Raw genomic sequence first — 20,427 nt, 5'->3', positions numbered from 1 at the left:
TCTAATCCAATACCTTTCTCATATTGTTTTAAATTCTTGAAATAGACACAAATTCATTGGAGAGCTTCTTCCTGCGAGGACTGGTGGGGATGCAGTGACATTCTTTAACCATTAATGAACCCTGCCCTGCAGCTAAGTAGCTTGATTTTTTTGTAACGTTTTAAAATCATCACGTTTAAAGCTGGTTTTTGAAGAAGCAAAGTTGTGTTTAGCGGGACAGGAGGGGGACCAAGAGCCGGTAAGGATTTATTCCCTTTCCAGTGCTGTTGTAAAATCTAGCAACGCATGGGGATCTGAGGCTCTCCCCTTAGCATAGTTTAAAGTGCTTTAAAAGAGCAGGAAGATGTTCTCCAATGAATTTGTGTCTATTTCAAGAATTTAAAACAATTTGAGAAAGGTATTGGATAAAAAAAAAATCCCCAGGTAGTTGTAGATCAGCGGTCTCAAACACGCGGCCCGCGGGCCGCATGTGGCTCTCCAGGTTTTATTTGCGGCCTGAGGTCTGGACGCGATCAACAGCATTTCTCTTCCCCTTTCCCTTCCTTTTAGAGCAGCAGCTTGTCTGGCTGTGGCTTGTTCCGTTCAAAGCCACGGGTTGGCGGCGCCTCGCACTATCCACTCCAGCATCGGAAGCCTCTGACGTCACAACATCAGAGAGGCTTCAGACGCAGATGTGGATCTCGCAAGGAGCCGCCACCTGTGGCTTTGAATGGAACGAGCTGGCCAGACACGCTGCTGCTCCACAAGGAAGAGAACGGAAGGGGAGGGGAAAGAGAAATGCTTCTGCTACATAGGAAAGGGAGAGGGAGGGAAAGGGGAAGAGAAATGCCTCTCCTGCACAACTATCTGAAATAGGCATAAGTTCCACAGTCCTAGACTGGTTCTCGAAATTCCTACGGTTACGCTCCTACACCGTTAACATAAACGGTACTTCATCCCCTCCCTGGAAGCCGATATGTGGAGTCCCGCAAGGCTTACCCCTCTCTCCTATCCTTTTCAATATTTACATGTCCTCTTTGAAACTCCTTCATCTATCCCCCCTGGAAACTCTCTACACCTATGCTAATGATATCCTCATCCTCCTTGAGACCGACTCGAACCTCACTAACCTCGCTGAGAACATATCCGCATGTATAATGAACCTTCAATCCTGGGCACATTCTGTACAAATGAAATTGAACGAGTCCAAAACAAAACTACTTTGGCTCGGCCCAATATTAGGTCATTTACCCACCTCCATCCCATTATCTTCCGGCTCCACTCTTCAGCTTGAGTTTTCAAGCAAAGTCCTTGGCATCATCATAGACTCCTCTCTCTCCTTCAATGACCACCTCAACTTCTTGGTAAAAAAATGCTTCTTTAGTCTTCATATGCTGAGGAAAGTGAGATCGTACTTTCATCATTCTCACTTTGTCGTCCTTGTTCAATTCACCATCCTCTCTAGACTGGATTATTCCAACTCCATCTATTTAAGCCTAACTAAAAAAAAACTCCATAGACTTCAGCTAATCCAGAACGCCACGGCCAAGCTTATTTTCGCTAAAGGCAAGTTCGACCACGTCTCCCCACTCCTGTCCAAACTTCACTGGCTCCCAGTTCACTCCAGAGTCCTCTTTAAATGTGCCTGTTTAGCTTTCAAGATCCTACATGGCATCCTCCCTCCCGTTATCCCACTCTTCTGGAACTCCTCTAACCCTAATTCCACTAGATCCTCCCAAAAACTGAAACTATCATTCCCCTCTGCAAAAGGTATATCCCGCGTAGGAAAACAAGGAACATCCCTCCCCTTTAGAACCACAGAACTCTGGAACAACCTCACATCCCCGCTCAGAATTTCAAGCTCCCTCCAATCCTTCTGCAAACACCTGAAAACTTGGCTCTTTTCAAAAATCTAACACCTCCCGCTCTTTGGTACCCTGTTCCTCTTTATCTTCCTAGCTCCTTTCCTATAACCCTTCATTGTAGCTCCTTTTCAACCTAACCCTGTAAACCGTGCCGAGCTCTACATTTGTGGAGATGTTGCGGTATACAAACCTAAAGTTTAGTTTAGTTTAGTTTTAGAAAGGGAGAAGGGAAATGCTGCTTCTGTTGCTGCTGCACCCAATTGAGGAAAGAGAGGGAAGGAAGGAGAAGGGAGAGGAGAGGAACAAGAGAAGAAGCCAAGTTCATGGGAGGGAGGGAAGGAAAGGAGATATCAGACCATGGAGGGGGAGGGAGAGATGCCAGGGCATGGGGGAAGGGAAGGAGACAGATGCCAGACCAGGGGAAAGGAAGGAAGGAGGGAGGGAGAGAAAGGAAGGAAAGAGATTCCAGACCATGGAAATAGGACGGAAGAAGAGAGAGATAGGAAGGAAAGGTAAGACATGGAAACGTAGATTTTGAAAAGAAAGCAGAAAAATTGAACATTAAGTTAATGCCAAAGATGGATGCAAGGCAGAAAGTGAAGACGTAGAGAAAAACAGTCAAAGGACAAGAAGGCCCTGGAAACATAGTTGAAAGCACAGAAAAATAAAGTCACCAGACAACAAAGGTAGGGAAAATGATTTTATTTTCAATATAGTGATTGAAATGTGCCAGTTTTGAGAAAGAAAAGATATTAAACTTTAAATGTGAGGGCTGCAGAAAAAATAAAGTACTTGGAGGGCCGCAGAAAAAAATAGTTAATGTCTTATTAAAGAAATGACAATTTTGCATGAGGTAAAACTCTTTATAGTTTATATATCTTTCCTTTTAACTGTTAAAGGAAAGTTTTATAAACTATAAAGAGTTTTACCTCATGCAAAATTGTCATCTAATATAATAAAACGCTAGGCCGCGCATGCGCACTCCCATCGCGTGGGTCCATTTTCCGTGAGCTGTAGCGACCCATAGGAAGTGCGCATGCGCGGCTTACGGTTCTTTGAAAGACACAGCGGTGGCTACTCTCACGATCCCCGCCTGCGTCGGACTTTCGACGCAGGTGGGGATCATGAGAGGAGCCACCGCCGCGTCTTTCAACTAAAAAAAAAAATACGGCAAGGCTGATGTCGGCCGCAGCGGCTGTCGGCGGCTGCAGGCCGCGGCAACTGTAGCCCGCCGCAGCCGAGCATAGAGACGGGACAAAGTTTTTTTCAACTTCTCAGAGACGCTGCAGCGGCTCCTCTCAAGAGCCGCTCCTGCGTTGGAGAAGGCGGCAATCGTGAGAGGAGCCGCCGGGAAGTTACACTGCTGGGGGCTCGGGCTGTTAGGTCCGTGCAGGCTCCTCTCGCGGTAAATAGAGGAAGAGGGAATGCTGCGGCTGCTGGACAGGGAAGTAGGGAAGGAGATAGGAAGAAAGACACAGGGGCAGGGAGAGAGACAGAAAGACAGACAGACAAAGGGGGCCAGGGAGAGAGACAGACAGAAAGACAGCGGGAGGAAGAGAGACAGAAAGAAAAAGATAGGGGTATGGAGAGAAACAGAAAGAAAGACAGACATATATTCTACCACCAGGGGGAGGAAGGGAGACAGAAAGAAAAGAAGAAAGACACAGGGAGAGACACAGAAAGACAGACAGACAAAGGGGGCCAGGGAGAGAGACAGACAGAAAAAGACAGCAGGACAGAGAGAGAGAGAGAGACGGAAATAAAGACAGACAGACAGACATATATTCTAGCACCTGGGCTAAAATACTAGTTTCTTTAATAAGAAATTAACTATTTTTTCTGCAGCCCTCCAAGTACCTACAAATCCAAAATAAGGCCCCGCAAAGGGTTTGAGTTTGAGACCACTGTTGTAGATGAAGGCTTATGGCAATAGATTCTAGTCTGGTTCTAGTTGTACTAAAAGATGAATAGATCAATTAAAGAACTTTCAGGTCAAAAAAAAAAAGTTGAAAAGTGCACACTTAAAAGGCATTTCTGTAACTCCATAATAAATCTTTTGGTTTCTTTTTTGGAACATTTGGTGGGAGCATACCAGGATTTTTCAGTTAGGGTTTCTCCTAAGTTCAGCAACTAATACACATATTGTCAGGTTATGCACTATTACCTATCCTTAGATACCAGTAAATCTAATTTAGATTTTCATCTAGAGGGTGAAGCTAAGGGGTGGGTTTTTTTTTCACTCCATATCCCCAGATGGGATATTCATTGCAGGTGCCCATAAAGCTTTGTTTTTACAGGGACAAAAGAAAAATATTTTTATTGAGACACGAGTGGAACAAGATCTGGGGATATTTGGGATGTGGGAGTAAACATTCAGGGTATCCCCCGGGTGGTTCACAGTGCTCTACTGCAGGAATGCGGCTTTAGAGCTTTACACAGGTCATATGTGACTGCTTCTTAGTTGCATAAAATAGGCCATTTACAGACAAATCTTAGCCTCAGGTGTAATTTGGAAAGTGCCACTTATGTAAATGCCTTTTGACTCTGCCTAGTCATTTTGGAAGAAGATTTGTGACTATATAAGACGGTTTCTGGGTCAACCAATAACCTTTTGTCCTGCAACTCTGTTGTTAAACCTACTGGGTTCTCATGGGATAAAAGGGAAAAGGCCTAGGCTTTTAAATTGGAAGCTTAGCTTGCTGGTAAGGAAGCCTATTTTGCAGGAATGGACATCAGCAAGGTGGAGAGCAAGTATTCATCAGTTGGGAGGCTCTGAATGCTAGCTTCTCTTTCAAATAAATGAACCATCTTGTTAATTTGGAATCTATACATACAATCCCTTTCCCGTAGGGCTCGTAGCTTGATTTTGAACAACTTGTGAGGGGCATCTAGATGCCCTAAGGGCTATGTATGCATCACCCACACCATTGAAGAAGGAAATTGTGAGGGGATGGGGGGAGGTGGTTTGGGAGTTTAAGTTAGGTTTTGTGAACTGTATTGTAGGGTTTTCTTAGAAGATGACTAGGGGCCCCAAGAGTAAGGGCTTCTGTTCCTCAAGGACATGAGATGTCAGGATATTTGTTTTATGTAACTTTTTGTGGAGATGAACCCTTATATACTTTCCATAGTCTGGTTAAAATAAAACATAGACTAAAGTTTTGAGGTAGAGAGGAGGCAGGTAGGTGGGGGGTTCAGTTCTATTGGAGTATAAAAAAATAAAAATGTAACCATTGCATTGTTTGTATATTTGTTTACTGAAACGTCAATAAAACAGTTTAAAAAAAAATAAAGACAGTTATATAAAATTCATGCCAATGGGTAGGTACCAGATACACCCAGTGCTGCAGTACCAGAGTGCACAACCTTAACACTGTCAGAACCCTGAGAATGGAAGCAACAAATCAAAAACCAAATCTACCTTCAATTTTTGGCCAGCCACATGCAGGTGGAAGGCTTCAGTTCTTCAGAGGCATGACTTTCAGTCACCAAGGACAAATGGATACTTGAAATCATATCTCAAAAGTACAGAATAAAAATCTCTAGCTTTCTCCCAATTAAACTTTTCAACAAGTCTTCCTTCCAGTATGTCAAGATTGTATCCTTGAAACAAGGATCTCTCACAAGAGTTCATGTGGTTGTTTCAGTATCTCTGCAACAACATGGCTCCATGTTCTATTCCCAGTTCTTATCCCCAAAACTTGGGGAGGGGTTCTCCAATCCATTCTAGAATTAAGAGAGCTCAACAAATTTGTTTGTCAGATGTTCAAGATGAACTTATTGGCCACCATTATTTCTTATCTCAACATCATGGCTTGGCATGGCAAGTCATAAGGTTCACATTCCTAAACCACCACTATCAATACAAGGTTCTTCCCTTTGGACTGTCTTTCATTCCTTAGATATTCACTGCTTTTGTTGAAAAAATTGAGACAATCTGAGCTCGATTTCTATAAATGACCATTTCTGTTACTCTTGTAGACCCAGTAATCTCCTTGAGAAAACCCGATATGCAAGGCGAAACGGGTCCTGTTGGATCGGATTGAGGAATCGTGTAACAGACAAAAAATACCACATGCTTCATAAAAACTAAGGGGCTTATAATAAGAAACAAAAAAAACCCCCATGTTCAAAAAGTGGCCTAAATCGGTACTTGGACAATCAAAAAGACAGATCGTCCAAGTACCGATAATCAAAGCTGGTTTTAGACGTATCTAAAACCAGCTTAGGCCTTTACCCTGCCTCTGAATGCTTAGAGTAAAAATACGCATTTTTAGAGGAGGGGAAAGGGCAGGAGATGGGCCGACCTGGACTTGGTCTAGGAAGATGGCCCAGTTGGAACTTATATGTTTTGACTAAGACCAAGTCAAAACGGGTTGTCCGAATAGGGGCCGCTGCCCAACTGAAGGCATCTCTCCTGCTGCGATCATTGCGGGGGGATTTTGTAACCGGTGTTGTTTTTGACAGACTCTGGTTACAGAATCCAACTTTTAGGCAAAGGACTGGCCCCTCCTTCACCTAAAAGGTCTGGGTTTGTGTGTTTGGTACTTGTGCGATTTTTTAGTTGGGAATGTGGTGTAGAGATAAATGTAGTGGCAGTCTGGGCCAGTAGATTGCTGAACGTAGGCCATTCTAAAAAACAAAACCAAACCCTGAATTTGGACATTTTTTTGAGAATGGACATTTCCCTGTCAGCATCTACTGATTTAGGCCAAAAGGGGACTTAGACCCTTTTTTTTTTTAATGCCCCTCTAAGTGTTCTTCTATTTACTTTACTGCACATGCATATTTTGCACATTAATATATTCTTGAAAAAATCGGGGACATATTAGCATTATAAATTTTTGTAATGACTAAGAAAAATTTGAAGAAGATAGCAATTTGAATATGCTATTTAGGTATTCTGAAAGTTTTTCTGGATCGTTGAATTAAATCCCCATCCACGAATAAGCCTATGAGATTGAAATGATCTTTGGTGTGGATTTCTGAGATCCTTTTCCTTCAGTTTTTGAGCTTTTTTCCTTTAAGTAAACCTTAATAGAGTATCTAGTGGAAGTGTTGGTTTACTCCACTTTCGCCTTTTTTGTGATATTTTTGAGACCTGAACCAGTGGACCATCCCAAATGTAACTGAAATTAAATCAGTAGAGTCAGGGAATAATGAAGAGCTCTCTACTATAGTACCTGAGGTCAGGAGTCTGAGGGTGGACTACGTTTGATGATCAGGAAAGGGGGAGGGGAGTTGAATTGGTTTTCTCACTCCAGAGAAGAACTGGCTTGGATTGTGTGATACAGTTGATGTTGATGAATAAAGTGTGTGTGTTGGATGGGGGTTGGATTCCTGTATAGCTGGTAATAAGGAAAAATAGTTTGTTACAGTGGTGTACTGGGTTTATTTGGAACTCCTCATAAAAGTAAAGAAAAACAAGCCATTGTTTTAGAAAGAAAGATAATGGATTTTGAGGTTACATATCTACACTGGGCATACATGGACCAAGGTCTCCATCATTGTCTGAGGATCCATTTCCTTTTCCACTGTTCCTTCTCTGCAGAAGCAGTAGGAGAGGCCCTTGAAATTGTTAGATCTGGATAGGTGACTTTCAGCAAACATATTAATATTAAATTCTTATTAATCAGATTTCATTTCACCAACAGGTTCGAGAGACTGTGACAAAAGGCCTGGAAAATATTGGTGGTAAGCTGCTTTATGGCTACTGTATTTTTTGCTCTATAAGACGCACCTGACCATAAGACACATCCTAGATTTAGAGGAGGAAAAAAACATTCTGAACCAAATTGTATACTAATATATACCAGGTTCTGCACCCAACCCCCCTCACTCCCTGCCAGGCTCTGCACCAAACCCCACACTCCTTGCCAGGCTTTGTACCCTGTCCCCCCTCCCCTCTACATCATTTTGCTAACTGAAATCTATTCAAAATAAACATGATGTTGGACCTTACAAAGGCTACTGAGGTCTATTTCGTAAAAATATATGAAAGAGCTTGTCTTACTGGAATATTTGATGGAGTGCCGAGCTTCTCTTGGGTGGGGGGAGGGGAAGGAGCAAGGCAGGGGCTGCTACCGACTTGGCCATTAGCTGTAGAGGCTGAAAGAGGGAAGGAAGGAGCTGCGGGAGCCTAAGTCAGAACCAGTTCAGGATTCAAGCACGGTCTCCCCCCAGATCAGATCCGAGCCAGCACTAATTGCAAGCCAGGCAGTGTCCCCCGACCTGGATTGGAGCCAGAGTCTGGCGTGGTCTCCTCTGATCTGGATCCTCCCTCCAAAACTGGTCCTGAGTCAGGTGTTGTCTCCTCCAGATCGGAGCGCTGCCTCTCTCCCTCCCCGATGAGCGGATCATGGGGCACTGTGGGCCAGTCCCGGCTACTTCCTGATTGTGCTGGTTGCTGGATGGTAGCCTCCTCATTATGTCGGGGCTAGTGGCACACAAGCGCGCTCCTGCATGGGCCCGCGCCACTTCCTGAATGGCTGCCGTCAGTTCTTGCGTGATTCACGAGAACTGATGGCAGCCATTTAGGAAGTGGCGCGGGCCCATGCAGGAGCGTGCTTGTATGCCGCTAACCCCGACATAATGAAGAGGCAGCTGTTCAGTGACTAGCACAATTTAAAGGTACTGCCAGGGTGTGTGTGTGTGTGTATATTCGCTCCATAAGACACATCCTTATGTCCACCCACTTTTTGGGGGAAGAAAAAGTGCATCATAGAGCAAAAAATACGGTAAATGACTTATTTGAGTTCACCTATAGCAATACAGGAAGCCCCCGGGTTAAGAACGAGTTGCGTTTCTAAAGCTGCTGTTAGGCCAGATTTGTATATAACTTGGAACATGTGAGAATCTGTATGTATTTGTGTGTATACTGTATATACAGTATGCAATCTGTAAAAAACATTAAAAAATAGTCCTTACAATAGTTTAAATGAAAAGATAGGAGGTTTTCACTTAACTTTCATTTCATCATCATCTTGCATACGTACTACTCCCCCCACTTTGGGCCAGCATCTCTATTCCTGACATGCTGAATTATCTTCCTTCCCCACCCTCCATAGTCTAGCACAGGGGTGCCCAAAAGGTCGATCACAAGGGCAACGCGAGTCATTCGCTGCCTGGTTGGCCCGGAATTTCCTTTCCGACATCAGAATTTATGTCTATGGGGGGGGAAGCTTGTGGGCCTGGTGCAGGCCTGGCTTTTGTGGCGTCGGTAAAGCAGGGAGAAATCGGTGGCAGTGGCTGCTGTGAAGCTGATCTTTGGAAAATGTAAATTTGATCATGTGACTCCTTTGCTTCAGAGTCTTCATTGGCTCCTGGTTTATTTTAGAATTCAATTTAAATGCACTTGTATTTCTTTTAAAATTCTACATGGTATCTTTAATCCTCTTATTCCTTTATTTTGGAATGTTTACCAATTCTCCTTTGCAAGAGGTATCCAACAATTTAAACTTCTGCGCTCCTGCCTGTCTCCTTTGCCGGACGGCTCTTCAGAGACTCGCAAGAACTGGCTGCAGCCAATCAGGGATCAGCGCCGGACCAGACAGGAACATGGACAGCATGCGCCTGCCTTCTGCGCTGCTCTGCCCGAACTGAAGAAGAGCCGTCCAGCGATGGAGACAGGCAGGAGCGCGGAAAGGGGACCTTAAAAAAAGGTACGGGGGGGTGGAAGGTATTCGTTCCATAAGACGCACCCTTATTTCCACTCCCTTTTTGGGTACTTCTAGTGCTGCAAACTCCCTTTTCCAAATGCTTGTATGATTCATAAATGATGAAGAATCCAATCTCATAATCCAACTCAGTTTCTCCAATTTATGGAGCCACTTGAATATCCATGTAACCAGAATGTACTTGTCAAAGGACAGACTCCAAGTTGTGATCACGCTTGTACAATAATCCTCCATGAAACAACCACTACTACCAGAAATATATTGCCCCTACTAGGGCACATTACAGTGGCAGTATATGTTGTTGCCTTACCAGACTACACGTGTGTCTACTTCCACTACATTTCAAGTTTCACTGAAATCAAAGGTAGCACTTCTTTTCGACAAAATCCATCTGCCTAGACACATCATGCTCTCTCTTCTTTGGTGGATCTAATCGACCAATTTCTCCAATGGGTGTCTTCTCCAAGTCTTCAGATCATTCTTACAACAGATGCCTTCCCAATGAATTAGGAGCTTACCTTTTGCAGTACAAAATGCAAGGCAGTGGCATCTCTAGATAGAAATAGTTGGAGTGGCAATGGGGGTGGGGGAAGCTAGTGACATTTCTGTATATCATAACCCTCTTTTCTCCCTCTTTTAAATTAGCAATAAAACACCACAGTCATCTATACATAAAAGAAACCCACCCTCCTCCAGCCAGTTTCAATTATTTAGCAAAACTGTCATAATTTTTGTTAGCTTCAGGTCTGTCACAAACTCTGTATTCACTTAACTGTGACGTTATGATTATAGTCTCAGGAACAGTACATGTTCTCCGGAGACAAGCAGGGGATATGCAGGCACACTTGTTGGTGATGTCTGCTGTCTGAGCCTGAATGCCGGTGCTCTCCCCTAGCTAGGTAAGCTTTAAGCTTACTGGGCATGTGCAGAAGTCCCTACATCTACAGCCCCTCCCCTCAGCTTGTTAGTTTTGTCTCTAGCAAGTAAAGAAATGAGATGAGGGGATGGAAGGCAGGCAAGTGTGGCTGCATTCACCTGTTGTCTATGGAGAACACCTGTTAACAGGTAAGCAATTTTGCTTTCCTTCCACTGCCAGACACTTTATGTGGTGACTGTACTGGATGTAGAGATCACTAGGCCTGAGCATTTTAAATTTTCAAATAGACCAGATACCCTTCAAAAAGACACTCAAAGCCTATATAGGAAACTTATCAAACCATAATAGTCCTATCCCACCTATGAAAGACAGTGCTATAAATGTTACACTTGGCCCTAGAGTACCAATATACCTGCTTTTGGGAAAGTACATTGTTACATTACATCACATTTCTAAACCGCATAACCTCTCAGATCAATGCGGTTTACAAGAAACAAGAGACTGGACAACCCCAGTGATCAACAGAACAATCATAAACACATTTAATTTCCAAGAAACCTCACAAATAGAGTTGATAGTTTTCTAAAGTGGGTATATGAACATGAGTGTGCAAACAGAGTACGTAGCTCCCTACCCCAACTGGCAATCTGATAAGCAAGCAAGCACTCCAACAACTTTTTATAAATACAACCTCAGACAGGAGGAAACATGAATAAAGATGTCAAACGCAATGGACTATCCACTCAAAAAAAAAAAAAAAGAATAAATCCAATAAATACTCAGGCGCTTGCCATATACAGCTTTATAACAGATGGTCTCAACTTTGAATAATACCAGGGCCTCAAATGGAGGCCAGTGGAGCTCTCTGTAAAATGGTGTAACATGATTAGACTTCCGCAAATCAAAAATCAAACGAACTGTCACGTTCTGAATTTTATGTAATCTAACTAAATTTATACATTGCCCAGCAAGGTGTACTGAATTATAATAATCCAGGGTGCTAAGAATCAAGGATTGAACCAAAATTCTAAATTAGCTAGGGTCAAAAATAGATTTAATAGTGCATAATTTCCACAGGATGAAAAAAACATTTTTTGACCAAGACAGAAGTAAGTACCTTCATAGATAAGTTTATATCTAGATGCACACCTAATATTCTAATTTCCGGCTCAATAAGGTATGTAGCTCCACCTAATGTTAAGCTACTCTCCAACATTCTATTTGAAGGAGAGGAAAAAAAAATTGGAACAAGATAGACTGTTACAGATTCCTACACAGACACTACATGCTAGCAAAATCCTTCCTCAGTTGCAGATGCAGAACATGACTCTTTCCTGATACAAAATAGGGGATCACAAAAAAACAGGCAGAGAGAAACTGAAGCCAGAGATATTCTGCATGTCATGCAACACCACAGAAATAGAAAGACATGCATGTCCTTCTGAACAGTGCAGATCGGTAGAAGAACACACTAGCAAGCAAAAAAGGCAAGGGAGGTGTCTTTTTTCAACCAACGATATAGTCTTTTATCTTCTCAATAAAGACTATATTGTTGGTTGAAAAAAGACACCTCCCTTGCCTTTTTTGCTTGCTTCTGAATAGTACAAAATAAAGACAACAAATATAAATTCTCAACATTGACATAATTCAGTCACTAAAATTAAAATAACAGCATTTTTCCTGCCTTTGTTGTCTGGTGATTTTATTTTTCTAATCGTTTTGTTCTCAGTCTCTGGTTTTACTTCCCTCTTAATGTTTCCAGGGCCTCCTATTCATTTGCTATTTCTTTTCTCAACTCCTTTCTTCTTCACTTCCTGTTCTATATCTGTTTGGCACTGATTTTTTGCATTTAATTTATTTCCATTTTTCTGTCTCAATGCTATCTAGTTTTCAGTTTCCCTTCTCCTTTCCCTTCATTTCATGTAAAACATATCTCCCCCTTTCCCTTCAGGTGCAGTGCCTTTTCCTCTCCTCCCACCCCCATTCCCTACCATGGGTCCAATCTCTTTCCCTACTTTTTTCCTCCTTTGTGATCTGGTTTCTCATCTTCATTTCATCTTTCCCCATTCTTTTTTGCCAGCACTGATCATTAAAATCTCCCTCCCCCCAAAAATGAACCAAATAAATTTACTTAGACCCACAAGATGTCAGAAAACTTTATAAATTTAAGTAAAATTTAAGTAAAATATAAAGTTGAATGAAAATTAACTCAAATTTTACAATTATACCAATTGCTGCTGAAATTTCAAAATCTTACAGCAGAATCTATTCTTGAGCTGCTTCAGAAAACTTAGGACTATGGCCCAGATTCACTAAAGATAGCGATTCAATCACTGTTGGCCGATTTCTGGCCAAGTTTGAAACAGTGATTGATTCACTATCTTTATTTCATGCAAATGATTTGCATGAGTTGCAAATCATTTGCATGTAAACTCCCCGACTCAATCACTCAGTGACCGATTGAGTTGGTGCAGCTCTGACAGTAGTGACAGGAGATGCAGCTTCCTGTAACTGCTGTCAGGGCTTCTGCTGTTTTTTTTCTGGTTTTTTTTAATGACAGAATATCTGGCCATTGGAAAAAAAAAGTAAAAATAAGCAGAGCCCCTCTGACTTGACAAACGTGGTGGCCCTGCGCCCCCAACAAAGAAAAAGGGAGGAAGGATACTCACTCCATCCTGCCATCGCCTGGCTTCCCGACAAAAAATCCCCACCCGAAAACGGCAGGAGGGATGCCGACTCCCTCCTGACGGCAAACACTTCCCCCCAACCCTGAAAAACCCAGCAGGAGGGGTGCCCACTCTATCCTGCCACTGACCCTGGACCCCCGCCCCCCCTCCCTGTACCTCAGAAAGTTGGGAGCAGGAGGGATGCTCAGTCCCTCCTGTTCCGTAGGCTTCCTGCGCTGCAATGTGGGCCTTAGGACCCACCCAGTGTATCATGTGATGCACGGGCAGGGGCCTAAGGTCCTGATTAGCTCAGGTGCCTTGGGCTCCTCCCTTGGGAGGCACCTGAGCCAATCAAGGACTTCCTTAGGGAGTAGCATAAGGATGTCCCTGATTGGCCAAAGCAATAGCTGTAAAGTCTGGACTTCAAACTGGAAGAGTGTGAAATGGATTTAAAAGCAACGTTTTTTCTCTTTTCAGCTGCTTTTCAATCAATGATGAAAGGAGGGAACATTGGTAAACAGATAGTGTTGGTTTCTGAAGAATGAATAGTGAGAATCTTGCTGCCTTAGCTCTGGAGGTATTTTCATCTGAAATTTTTTACCTTTTAATCAAAGAAGCCTCAACTAACTACCTGAAAATCTCCCTAATGTGGAGCTGCTAAGCTGGTGGTGTAGATGTGCAGATGAATTGCTTTTTCCTGTAGCACTGGATGATCCTTTTACAACAGTATTGAAACCAGATAACATGTCTTCCCAGCTGGCATACCTTACTGTGCTAGCCATAGGAGCCTGTTCTGTAGATGCTCCAGCACCCCCAATATTGAACAAACACCTTGACCGTGTACAGAGAGAGGTAATTTCCATAGGGTTTAGCACTCCAAGATAATTTTGAAAAGTTGGCTCCTATGATGCCAGCAATATGGGGTATAGAAATATGGTCCGTTCTTGTTATTTGTGGTAGTATGGCTACTGGAAAAATTCACGAACAACAAAATGCTGCTTGTATGGGAAAATAGAGGTTACGTTCAAGCAGTATATTTTGCACCTCAAAACTGCTTAAAGTGAATAATGGATCCTATGGGGAAAATAGGGTTAGTTTCCTGCATGGGATAAAACAATAGTAGAACACTTAGAATGTTGCAAATGTAATTTTTTATTTGCAGTACTGCTTATGCAATATAAGTAACATTCATAAACAAAATAAAAACTAATCTGGCATGATTTACCATTTTTAATTAGATCAGAAGTTCATTGTATGTTTTTTAGGAAGCTTTTAAAAACATTTTTATTTAAGAAATTTCTATCTTGAATTTGATTATTTTTGTTTATTGTATTTTAAGGAATTTGGTATTATATTATGTTTAACTGGGTCTGTTTCCAATAGTTGCATTTATTATGATTCGCCATGAACTTATAAGGGCAATGGCAGAATATATAGAAACATGATGGCAGATAAAGGCTAAATGGCCCATCTAGTCTGCCCATCCACAGTAACCATTATCTCTTTCTCTCTCTGAGAGATCCCACATGCCTATGCCAGGCCCTCTTGAATTCAGACACAGTCTCTGTTTTCACCACTTTTTCCGGGAGACTGTTCCACGCATCTACCACCCTTTCTGTAAAAAAAGTATTTCCTCAGATTACTCTGGAGCCTAACACCTCTTAACTTCATCATATGCCCTCTCATTGCAGAGTTTCCTTTCAAATGAAAGAGACTCGACTCATGCACATTTATATTATGTAGGTATTTAAACGACTCTATCATATCTCCCCTCTCCCGCCTTTCCTCCAAAGTATACAGATTAAGATCTTTAAATCTGTCCCCATACGCCTTATCACGAAGACCACACACCATTTTAGTAGCCTTCCTCTGGACTGACTCCATCCTTTTTATATCTTTTTGAAGGTGCAGCCTTCAAAATTGTACACAATATTCTAAATGAGGTCTCACCAAAGTCTTATACAGGGGCATCAATACCTCCTTTTTCCTACTAGCCATACCTCTCCCTATGCAACCTAGCATCCTTCTAGCTTTTGCCGTCACCTTTTCAACCTATTTGGCCACCTTAAGATCATCACATACAATCACACCCAAGTCTTGCTCTTCTGTTGTGCACATAAGCTCTTCACTCCCTAATCTGTACCATTCCCTCGGGATTTTGCAGCCCAAATGCATGACCTTACATTTCTTAGCATTAAATTTTAGCTGCCAAATTTCAGACCATTCTTCAAGCTTCGCCAGGTCTTTCTTCATGTTATTCTCACCATCTGACATGTCTACTCTATTGCAGATTTTGGTATCATCCGCAAAGAGGCAAATCTTACCCGACAACCCTTCAACAATATCGTTTATAAAAATGTTAAAAAGAGCAAGCCTAAGAACAGAACCTTGGGGCACACCACTGGTAACATCCTGAAATTCGCAGGGGTTTCGCAGTGTTCTCCCCAGAAATTTTTTCCAGCTGGGTGGCATGAAAAAGTAGCCGGGTGGGGCGGGGCAGGGCGGGGCGGGGAAATTTGGTAGTGGGGAAAATTAAATGTATACTATTTTTATTAGTTAATTATTATTATTTTCCAATGCTCGATATGACTTCCTTTTTTAAGGTTTGTCACTTGTGCCAGAATATTTTTACTAAATTTAAGAAGTATCCAATTCTAGAAGTGAATAATTAGATATTCACCCTCTTTCAAATAGTATAGAAGTTTAAAAAAGGGAAATGAGTTAATGAAGTCATTAGGTTCAATCTAACCATTTATTTCTGCATGAATTTAAACAACTAAAAAAAAAAGATAAATATAGCTCATCCAGTCATACAAGAAATGGCTGTACAACACCTCTAATAATGTTTTGATCACTAGGTTCCTTCCTGAGGTCTCACTGAGGATATGAAATAGATGCTATCCCCACTTCCAGACCTCTTCCACATAATTTATGGAGAGGTGTTACTGAGCCTTGAAGGACACCTGTGTGATTGATCTTTATCTGCTTCTTTTTTATTTTGCTGTAGTGCAAAGTAAGAGCTAGGGCAAAACAGTATAGGTAAAGATGCAGGTAATAATTAGCAATGTATTAAAAATATTTTATTTTTATTTGCTTATAATGTCATTTGAAAGCTGCTTGATGATAATACAACTTTAATTTAATTCTTTATAATGTGTGTGTCTATGTGTTGGGGGGGGACAACACCTACGTTAACAGTAAAGTTAGAATAGGATCATTAAATCCAGTGGTGTACCTAGTATATATGACAACCAGTGCCAATCATTTTTTTAACAACCCCCTCCTCTACATAAAAAAAGATATTTTTAGTAATAATCCATGAGTCACACAATAAAGGTGCATCTATGAAAAGGCAGCATCTTAAACACTGCAGTGAGCATTAGAACACCAACACACGCATTGTAAAACTAAACAAACCAGATCCTACACAGTCAATTGATCCTGTAGTCGATGCTAACAGAAAGCCATGTCCTTTTCATACACACAGAACACAGATACACCCTTGCCCAATATGGAATATTCACAAACTAAAAATAGAAATATGTAGACATAAGTTAAACTGAACCAAGAAACCAGACTCTGCATACAATGCAACACCACAGAAACAGTGACACATGTCCCCTAATGCTGTGCAAAATATAAAGACAGTAGATGTAAATTTGAAAAAAACTTCTACATAACAGTCACCACTTTACAAATTAACAAATTAACAAATAGAAATAAAATAATGAGAAATATGAAAATTCCATTTTATTGGACTAATCCATTTTTCAATTAGCTTTCAGAGGCCAAATCTTTCTTCAAGACAGTACAGTATACAGCTGTTATGGTATCCTGTCCTGACCTGAGGAAAGTGTTTATTCCCCCCCAAAATTGCCTTATTTCCATTTCCTATTGATAAATTTTAATCAATACAGTTACAATACTACTTGATTCTACCTAAAGCAACAACAATATTTTTTTTCTACCTTTTGTCGTTTCTGCTTTAGTCATCTTCTCTTCACTCTCTTCTTTCTATTCAGCATTTGTCCTCGCTCCCTTCCATGCAACATCTGTCCTCTCTCTTTGCCCCTTCCATCCAGCCTCTACCCTCTCTCTACCCCTTCCATCTACTGTCCACCCTATCTCTGCCCCTTGCATCCACTGTCCACCCTTTCTGCCTTTTCCATCCAGTGTCTGCCCTCTCTCTGTTCCATATGGTATCTTCCCTCTTTCTATGTCCCTTCAATAAACTCTATATCCTGTGCCCTTTCTCTCCTTTGTACATGATTTATTTAAGCTTCAACCCCTCTCCATTTTTTGTCTCCACCCCTCCCCTATGCTTTGGCATCTCTCTCTTCTCCCTTCCTTCCTTCCCACTCCACCCCATGGTCTGTCATCTCTGTCTCCTTCCCTTCTCTCCCCCCCCCTCTCCAGTATCTGCCTCCTGTCTTTCCCCTTTGATCCAGGCCTCTCTCTTTCTCTCCGTCTTTCTTCTGTGAGTGATCATGTTGATCATGAACACTGAATAATTCTTCCACATTCTCCATATCACTATAGTTTCAAGTTTCAAGTTTATTCAAAATTTGTTGAATCGCTTATTTAAATTTACTAAGCGATTTACAAAAACAAGAAAAATAGTACAAATACGAGGTTAGTTAAAATTTAATACAATGTTAAAAACATAAAATTGAAATTATACAGACTAACGGACATATAAGGAAAGAAGGGTAAAATTACATATGTATAAAAAAAAACAAAAAGGTGTAAGGTAAAAAAAACATGAGGTAAGGGAAGGTAATGAGGAGAAATATATAAGTTAAGAAAGGAATAGGAAAATTGGTTTCATATGTTAAATGCGTCCTTAAAAAGGAAACTTTTTAAGCTACTTTTAAACTGCTTTAAATCTTTTTCAGTTCTAAGATACAGGGGCAGGTTATTCCACAATTGTGGGGCTATGACAGAAAAGATATCAGCTTTCCACACAGAATGCCACAAGTCTCTATTTCTTGTGCTGTGTTTACATCTGCCAGCAGTAGAAACTTGTGAGACAGATCCCTTGGCAATACTACACTTTGGAGCCCTTTGACCATCTGGTTCTGTATGGCTGCAGGCTTTAAAGTTCTGTTTAATGGAGGAGACTGTCCAGCATACATAGTTGCATCACTCTTAAGGATCTGATCAGAGATTACATTAGACAAGGTGGTATTTTTAGGCATAGAAAAACAGGACATGTTCTCTTCAATCTGCTCTGATGCCTTCAAATGCCCTTTAATGTTCGTCTGATCTCGGGCTAAATCTTGCCTCCTGAGCTGATCTTCAAAGGAGAGTGGAGTGAGAGCCATATCGGCAGTGAAATCCGTTTTGGGCCGCATGTTGTGTAGGGCTGGACTAAGGCAAGTTGTAAGCTTCCTTCCATCGCTGACCTATCTTCCTTCCATAAGTCAGCAACGGAGGGAAGCTTACAACTCACTGCTCTTGCTTGCTTCGGGCCTTCCTCGTTGCCGTGTCCTGCCTTCACGAAAACAGAAAGTAGGCAGGACCCGGCAGCGAGGAAAGCCCGAAGCAAGCAAGAGCAAGTTGTAAGCTGACCTGTCTCCGATAGCGAACCCATGCTCCGGGGCGTGTGCATGCCCGACTTCCCTTCTCTTCCCCCCTCGGGACGTGACTTCCGGTTTCGGAGAGAAGCGGCATGCACATGTTAGAGCCCCGGAGCATGGGTTCAAGTCGCTTGCTGGCGTTAAAAACTTTAAAAAAAAAAAAAGTCAGGCTCCTGCGATTCAGGCTGTGCCGAGTCAGCCCGGTAAATCTCCAAGCCGGTGAGAAGGGTTTTTTAAAAAAATGTTGAGCAGAAGGCGGCAGCAGCAGCAGGATTGCGATCGAGATTACAGCCGGGCGCTCATCTAAATTAGCTGGGCGGAGCGCCCGGCTGAAAGGCCCTGGGGAGAACACTGGTTTCGTTCTCAGAGTGACCGCGAATGTTGAAAAACTGCGAATATTGGATGAGTACTGTAATCAGTGCGTGGAAGACAAAACACCTAAAACCCCTCATTGCCTGCTTGCCCCTAAACCTCATGCTCTCAGCACTCCCCCTCCTCCTCCTCTCTTGCTCTGGCCCCGTCCTCTCACCGGCACCAAACAGCTTCAACCAAATGAATGCAGTTCTTTCTCCTCTTCAGCTGAAGTGCCTACCTTCGGATATTATTGCGAGGCTCTCTCCTCTCTGTCCCACACATGCACGCCTGCCCATAGAATTGCTTGTCCTTAGCTGTCACTTCCATTCAGCAGCAATTTTACCTTCAGGGAAAATCCGCGAATTAGTGAGTCAGTGAATTTGGAGCCACAAATTCACGAGGGTATAATGCATAATGTAAAACTATACATAACAGTGCTGAAAAATAAATACAGTAATGTACTGTAAATACACCAAGGTTCTCTCACTATTAGAAGGTACAGTAACTCTGTTAAAAAAAATTGCACACAAAAGTACTGAATAATAAATACAGTTCTAGTGCAGTTATTCACCTCTAGTCGCAAATTGTGTATAAAGCATCATGTAACTTTTTTCGGCTCTGCCTCCTGTATCACTGGGCTGTGCTGCAGTTCCTCAAGGCCAAATGTACTAAACAGGATTGGTAAGATCACGTGGGTCCGCTCCGATCCTATTTTTAGCCGATTCTAAAAGAGCTATTGATGTACAAAGAGGTGCCTAGTACCCAATCACTAATATGGCGCAATAAACATGCCTGATTATACACTAAGATGTTAGGCACTCCAAAGCCACCCACCGAAGCAGGCCCCACTAACAGAGACCAACGCAATTTAGGTCTTCTTCCCCCCCAACAAAACCTGGACAACAGATAGTACAAGGCTTTCACATCACGTTTCAATAAAAACAGGGGGAGGCTCTGGAACACATAGAGCCATTTTGGGAACAAGATCAGTCAAAAAAGGTGAATTCTACCCAACAAAGAGAGCGGGAGATCCTGCCACTTAACCAGGAGCCGTTTTGTATTCGCCAGAAGTTTATCAATATTTAGACGACAAAGGCATGTGAGATCCATAGTCAGCCAGATCCCCAGATATTTAAAGGAAGGTCCAGCTTATCGCAACGGAAATTCACCCCTCCAGTGCTCCTGAAGATGCGCCGAAGAAGCCAAAGCCTTTGACAGCCAGATTCAGGGTAGAACCAGAAAAATCCCCATACTCATGTACACTCTCCAACAACATGGGCAATGAGCTCTGGGGGTCAGTCAAAAACACCAGGAGATCATCAGCAAACGCTACAAGTTTAAAGTGAGCCGCTCCCAGAGGTAACTCACGAATATCAGTATTCAACTGGATTTCATGCAGTACAGGATCTAGAGATAGGAAAAACAAGAGTGGTG

At 42.2% G+C, this 20,427-nt stretch overlaps 1 protein-coding gene across 7 annotated transcripts in view; it reads left to right on the top strand.

Moving 5' to 3' along the window:
• PTGR2 (prostaglandin reductase 2) overlaps window positions 1–20,427 on the top strand; it is a 62,733-nt gene that overhangs the window by 37,806 nt on the left and 4,500 nt on the right. For 6 of the 7 annotated variants that reach the window (XM_033953120.1, XM_033953124.1, XM_033953122.1 and 3 more), the window contains exons 9-10: window positions 7,496–7,535; window positions 13,538–13,637. In XM_033953120.1, the coding sequence (XP_033809011.1) occupies window positions 7,496–7,535; window positions 13,538–13,605 (108 nt within the window). In that variant the 3' untranslated portion in view covers window positions 13,606–13,637. The remainder of the gene's footprint in view (window positions 1–7,495; window positions 7,536–13,537; window positions 13,638–20,427) is intronic. The other variant, XM_033953121.1, reaches the window with a different exon arrangement.

This window comes from Geotrypetes seraphini, chromosome 7 (genome assembly GCF_902459505.1).
Source record: "Geotrypetes seraphini chromosome 7, aGeoSer1.1, whole genome shotgun sequence".
Taxonomy (NCBI): domain Eukaryota; kingdom Metazoa; phylum Chordata; class Amphibia; order Gymnophiona; family Dermophiidae; genus Geotrypetes; species Geotrypetes seraphini.
The sequence above is the reverse complement of the archived record's forward strand: the minus strand, read 5'-3'. Positions and strand labels throughout refer to the sequence as shown.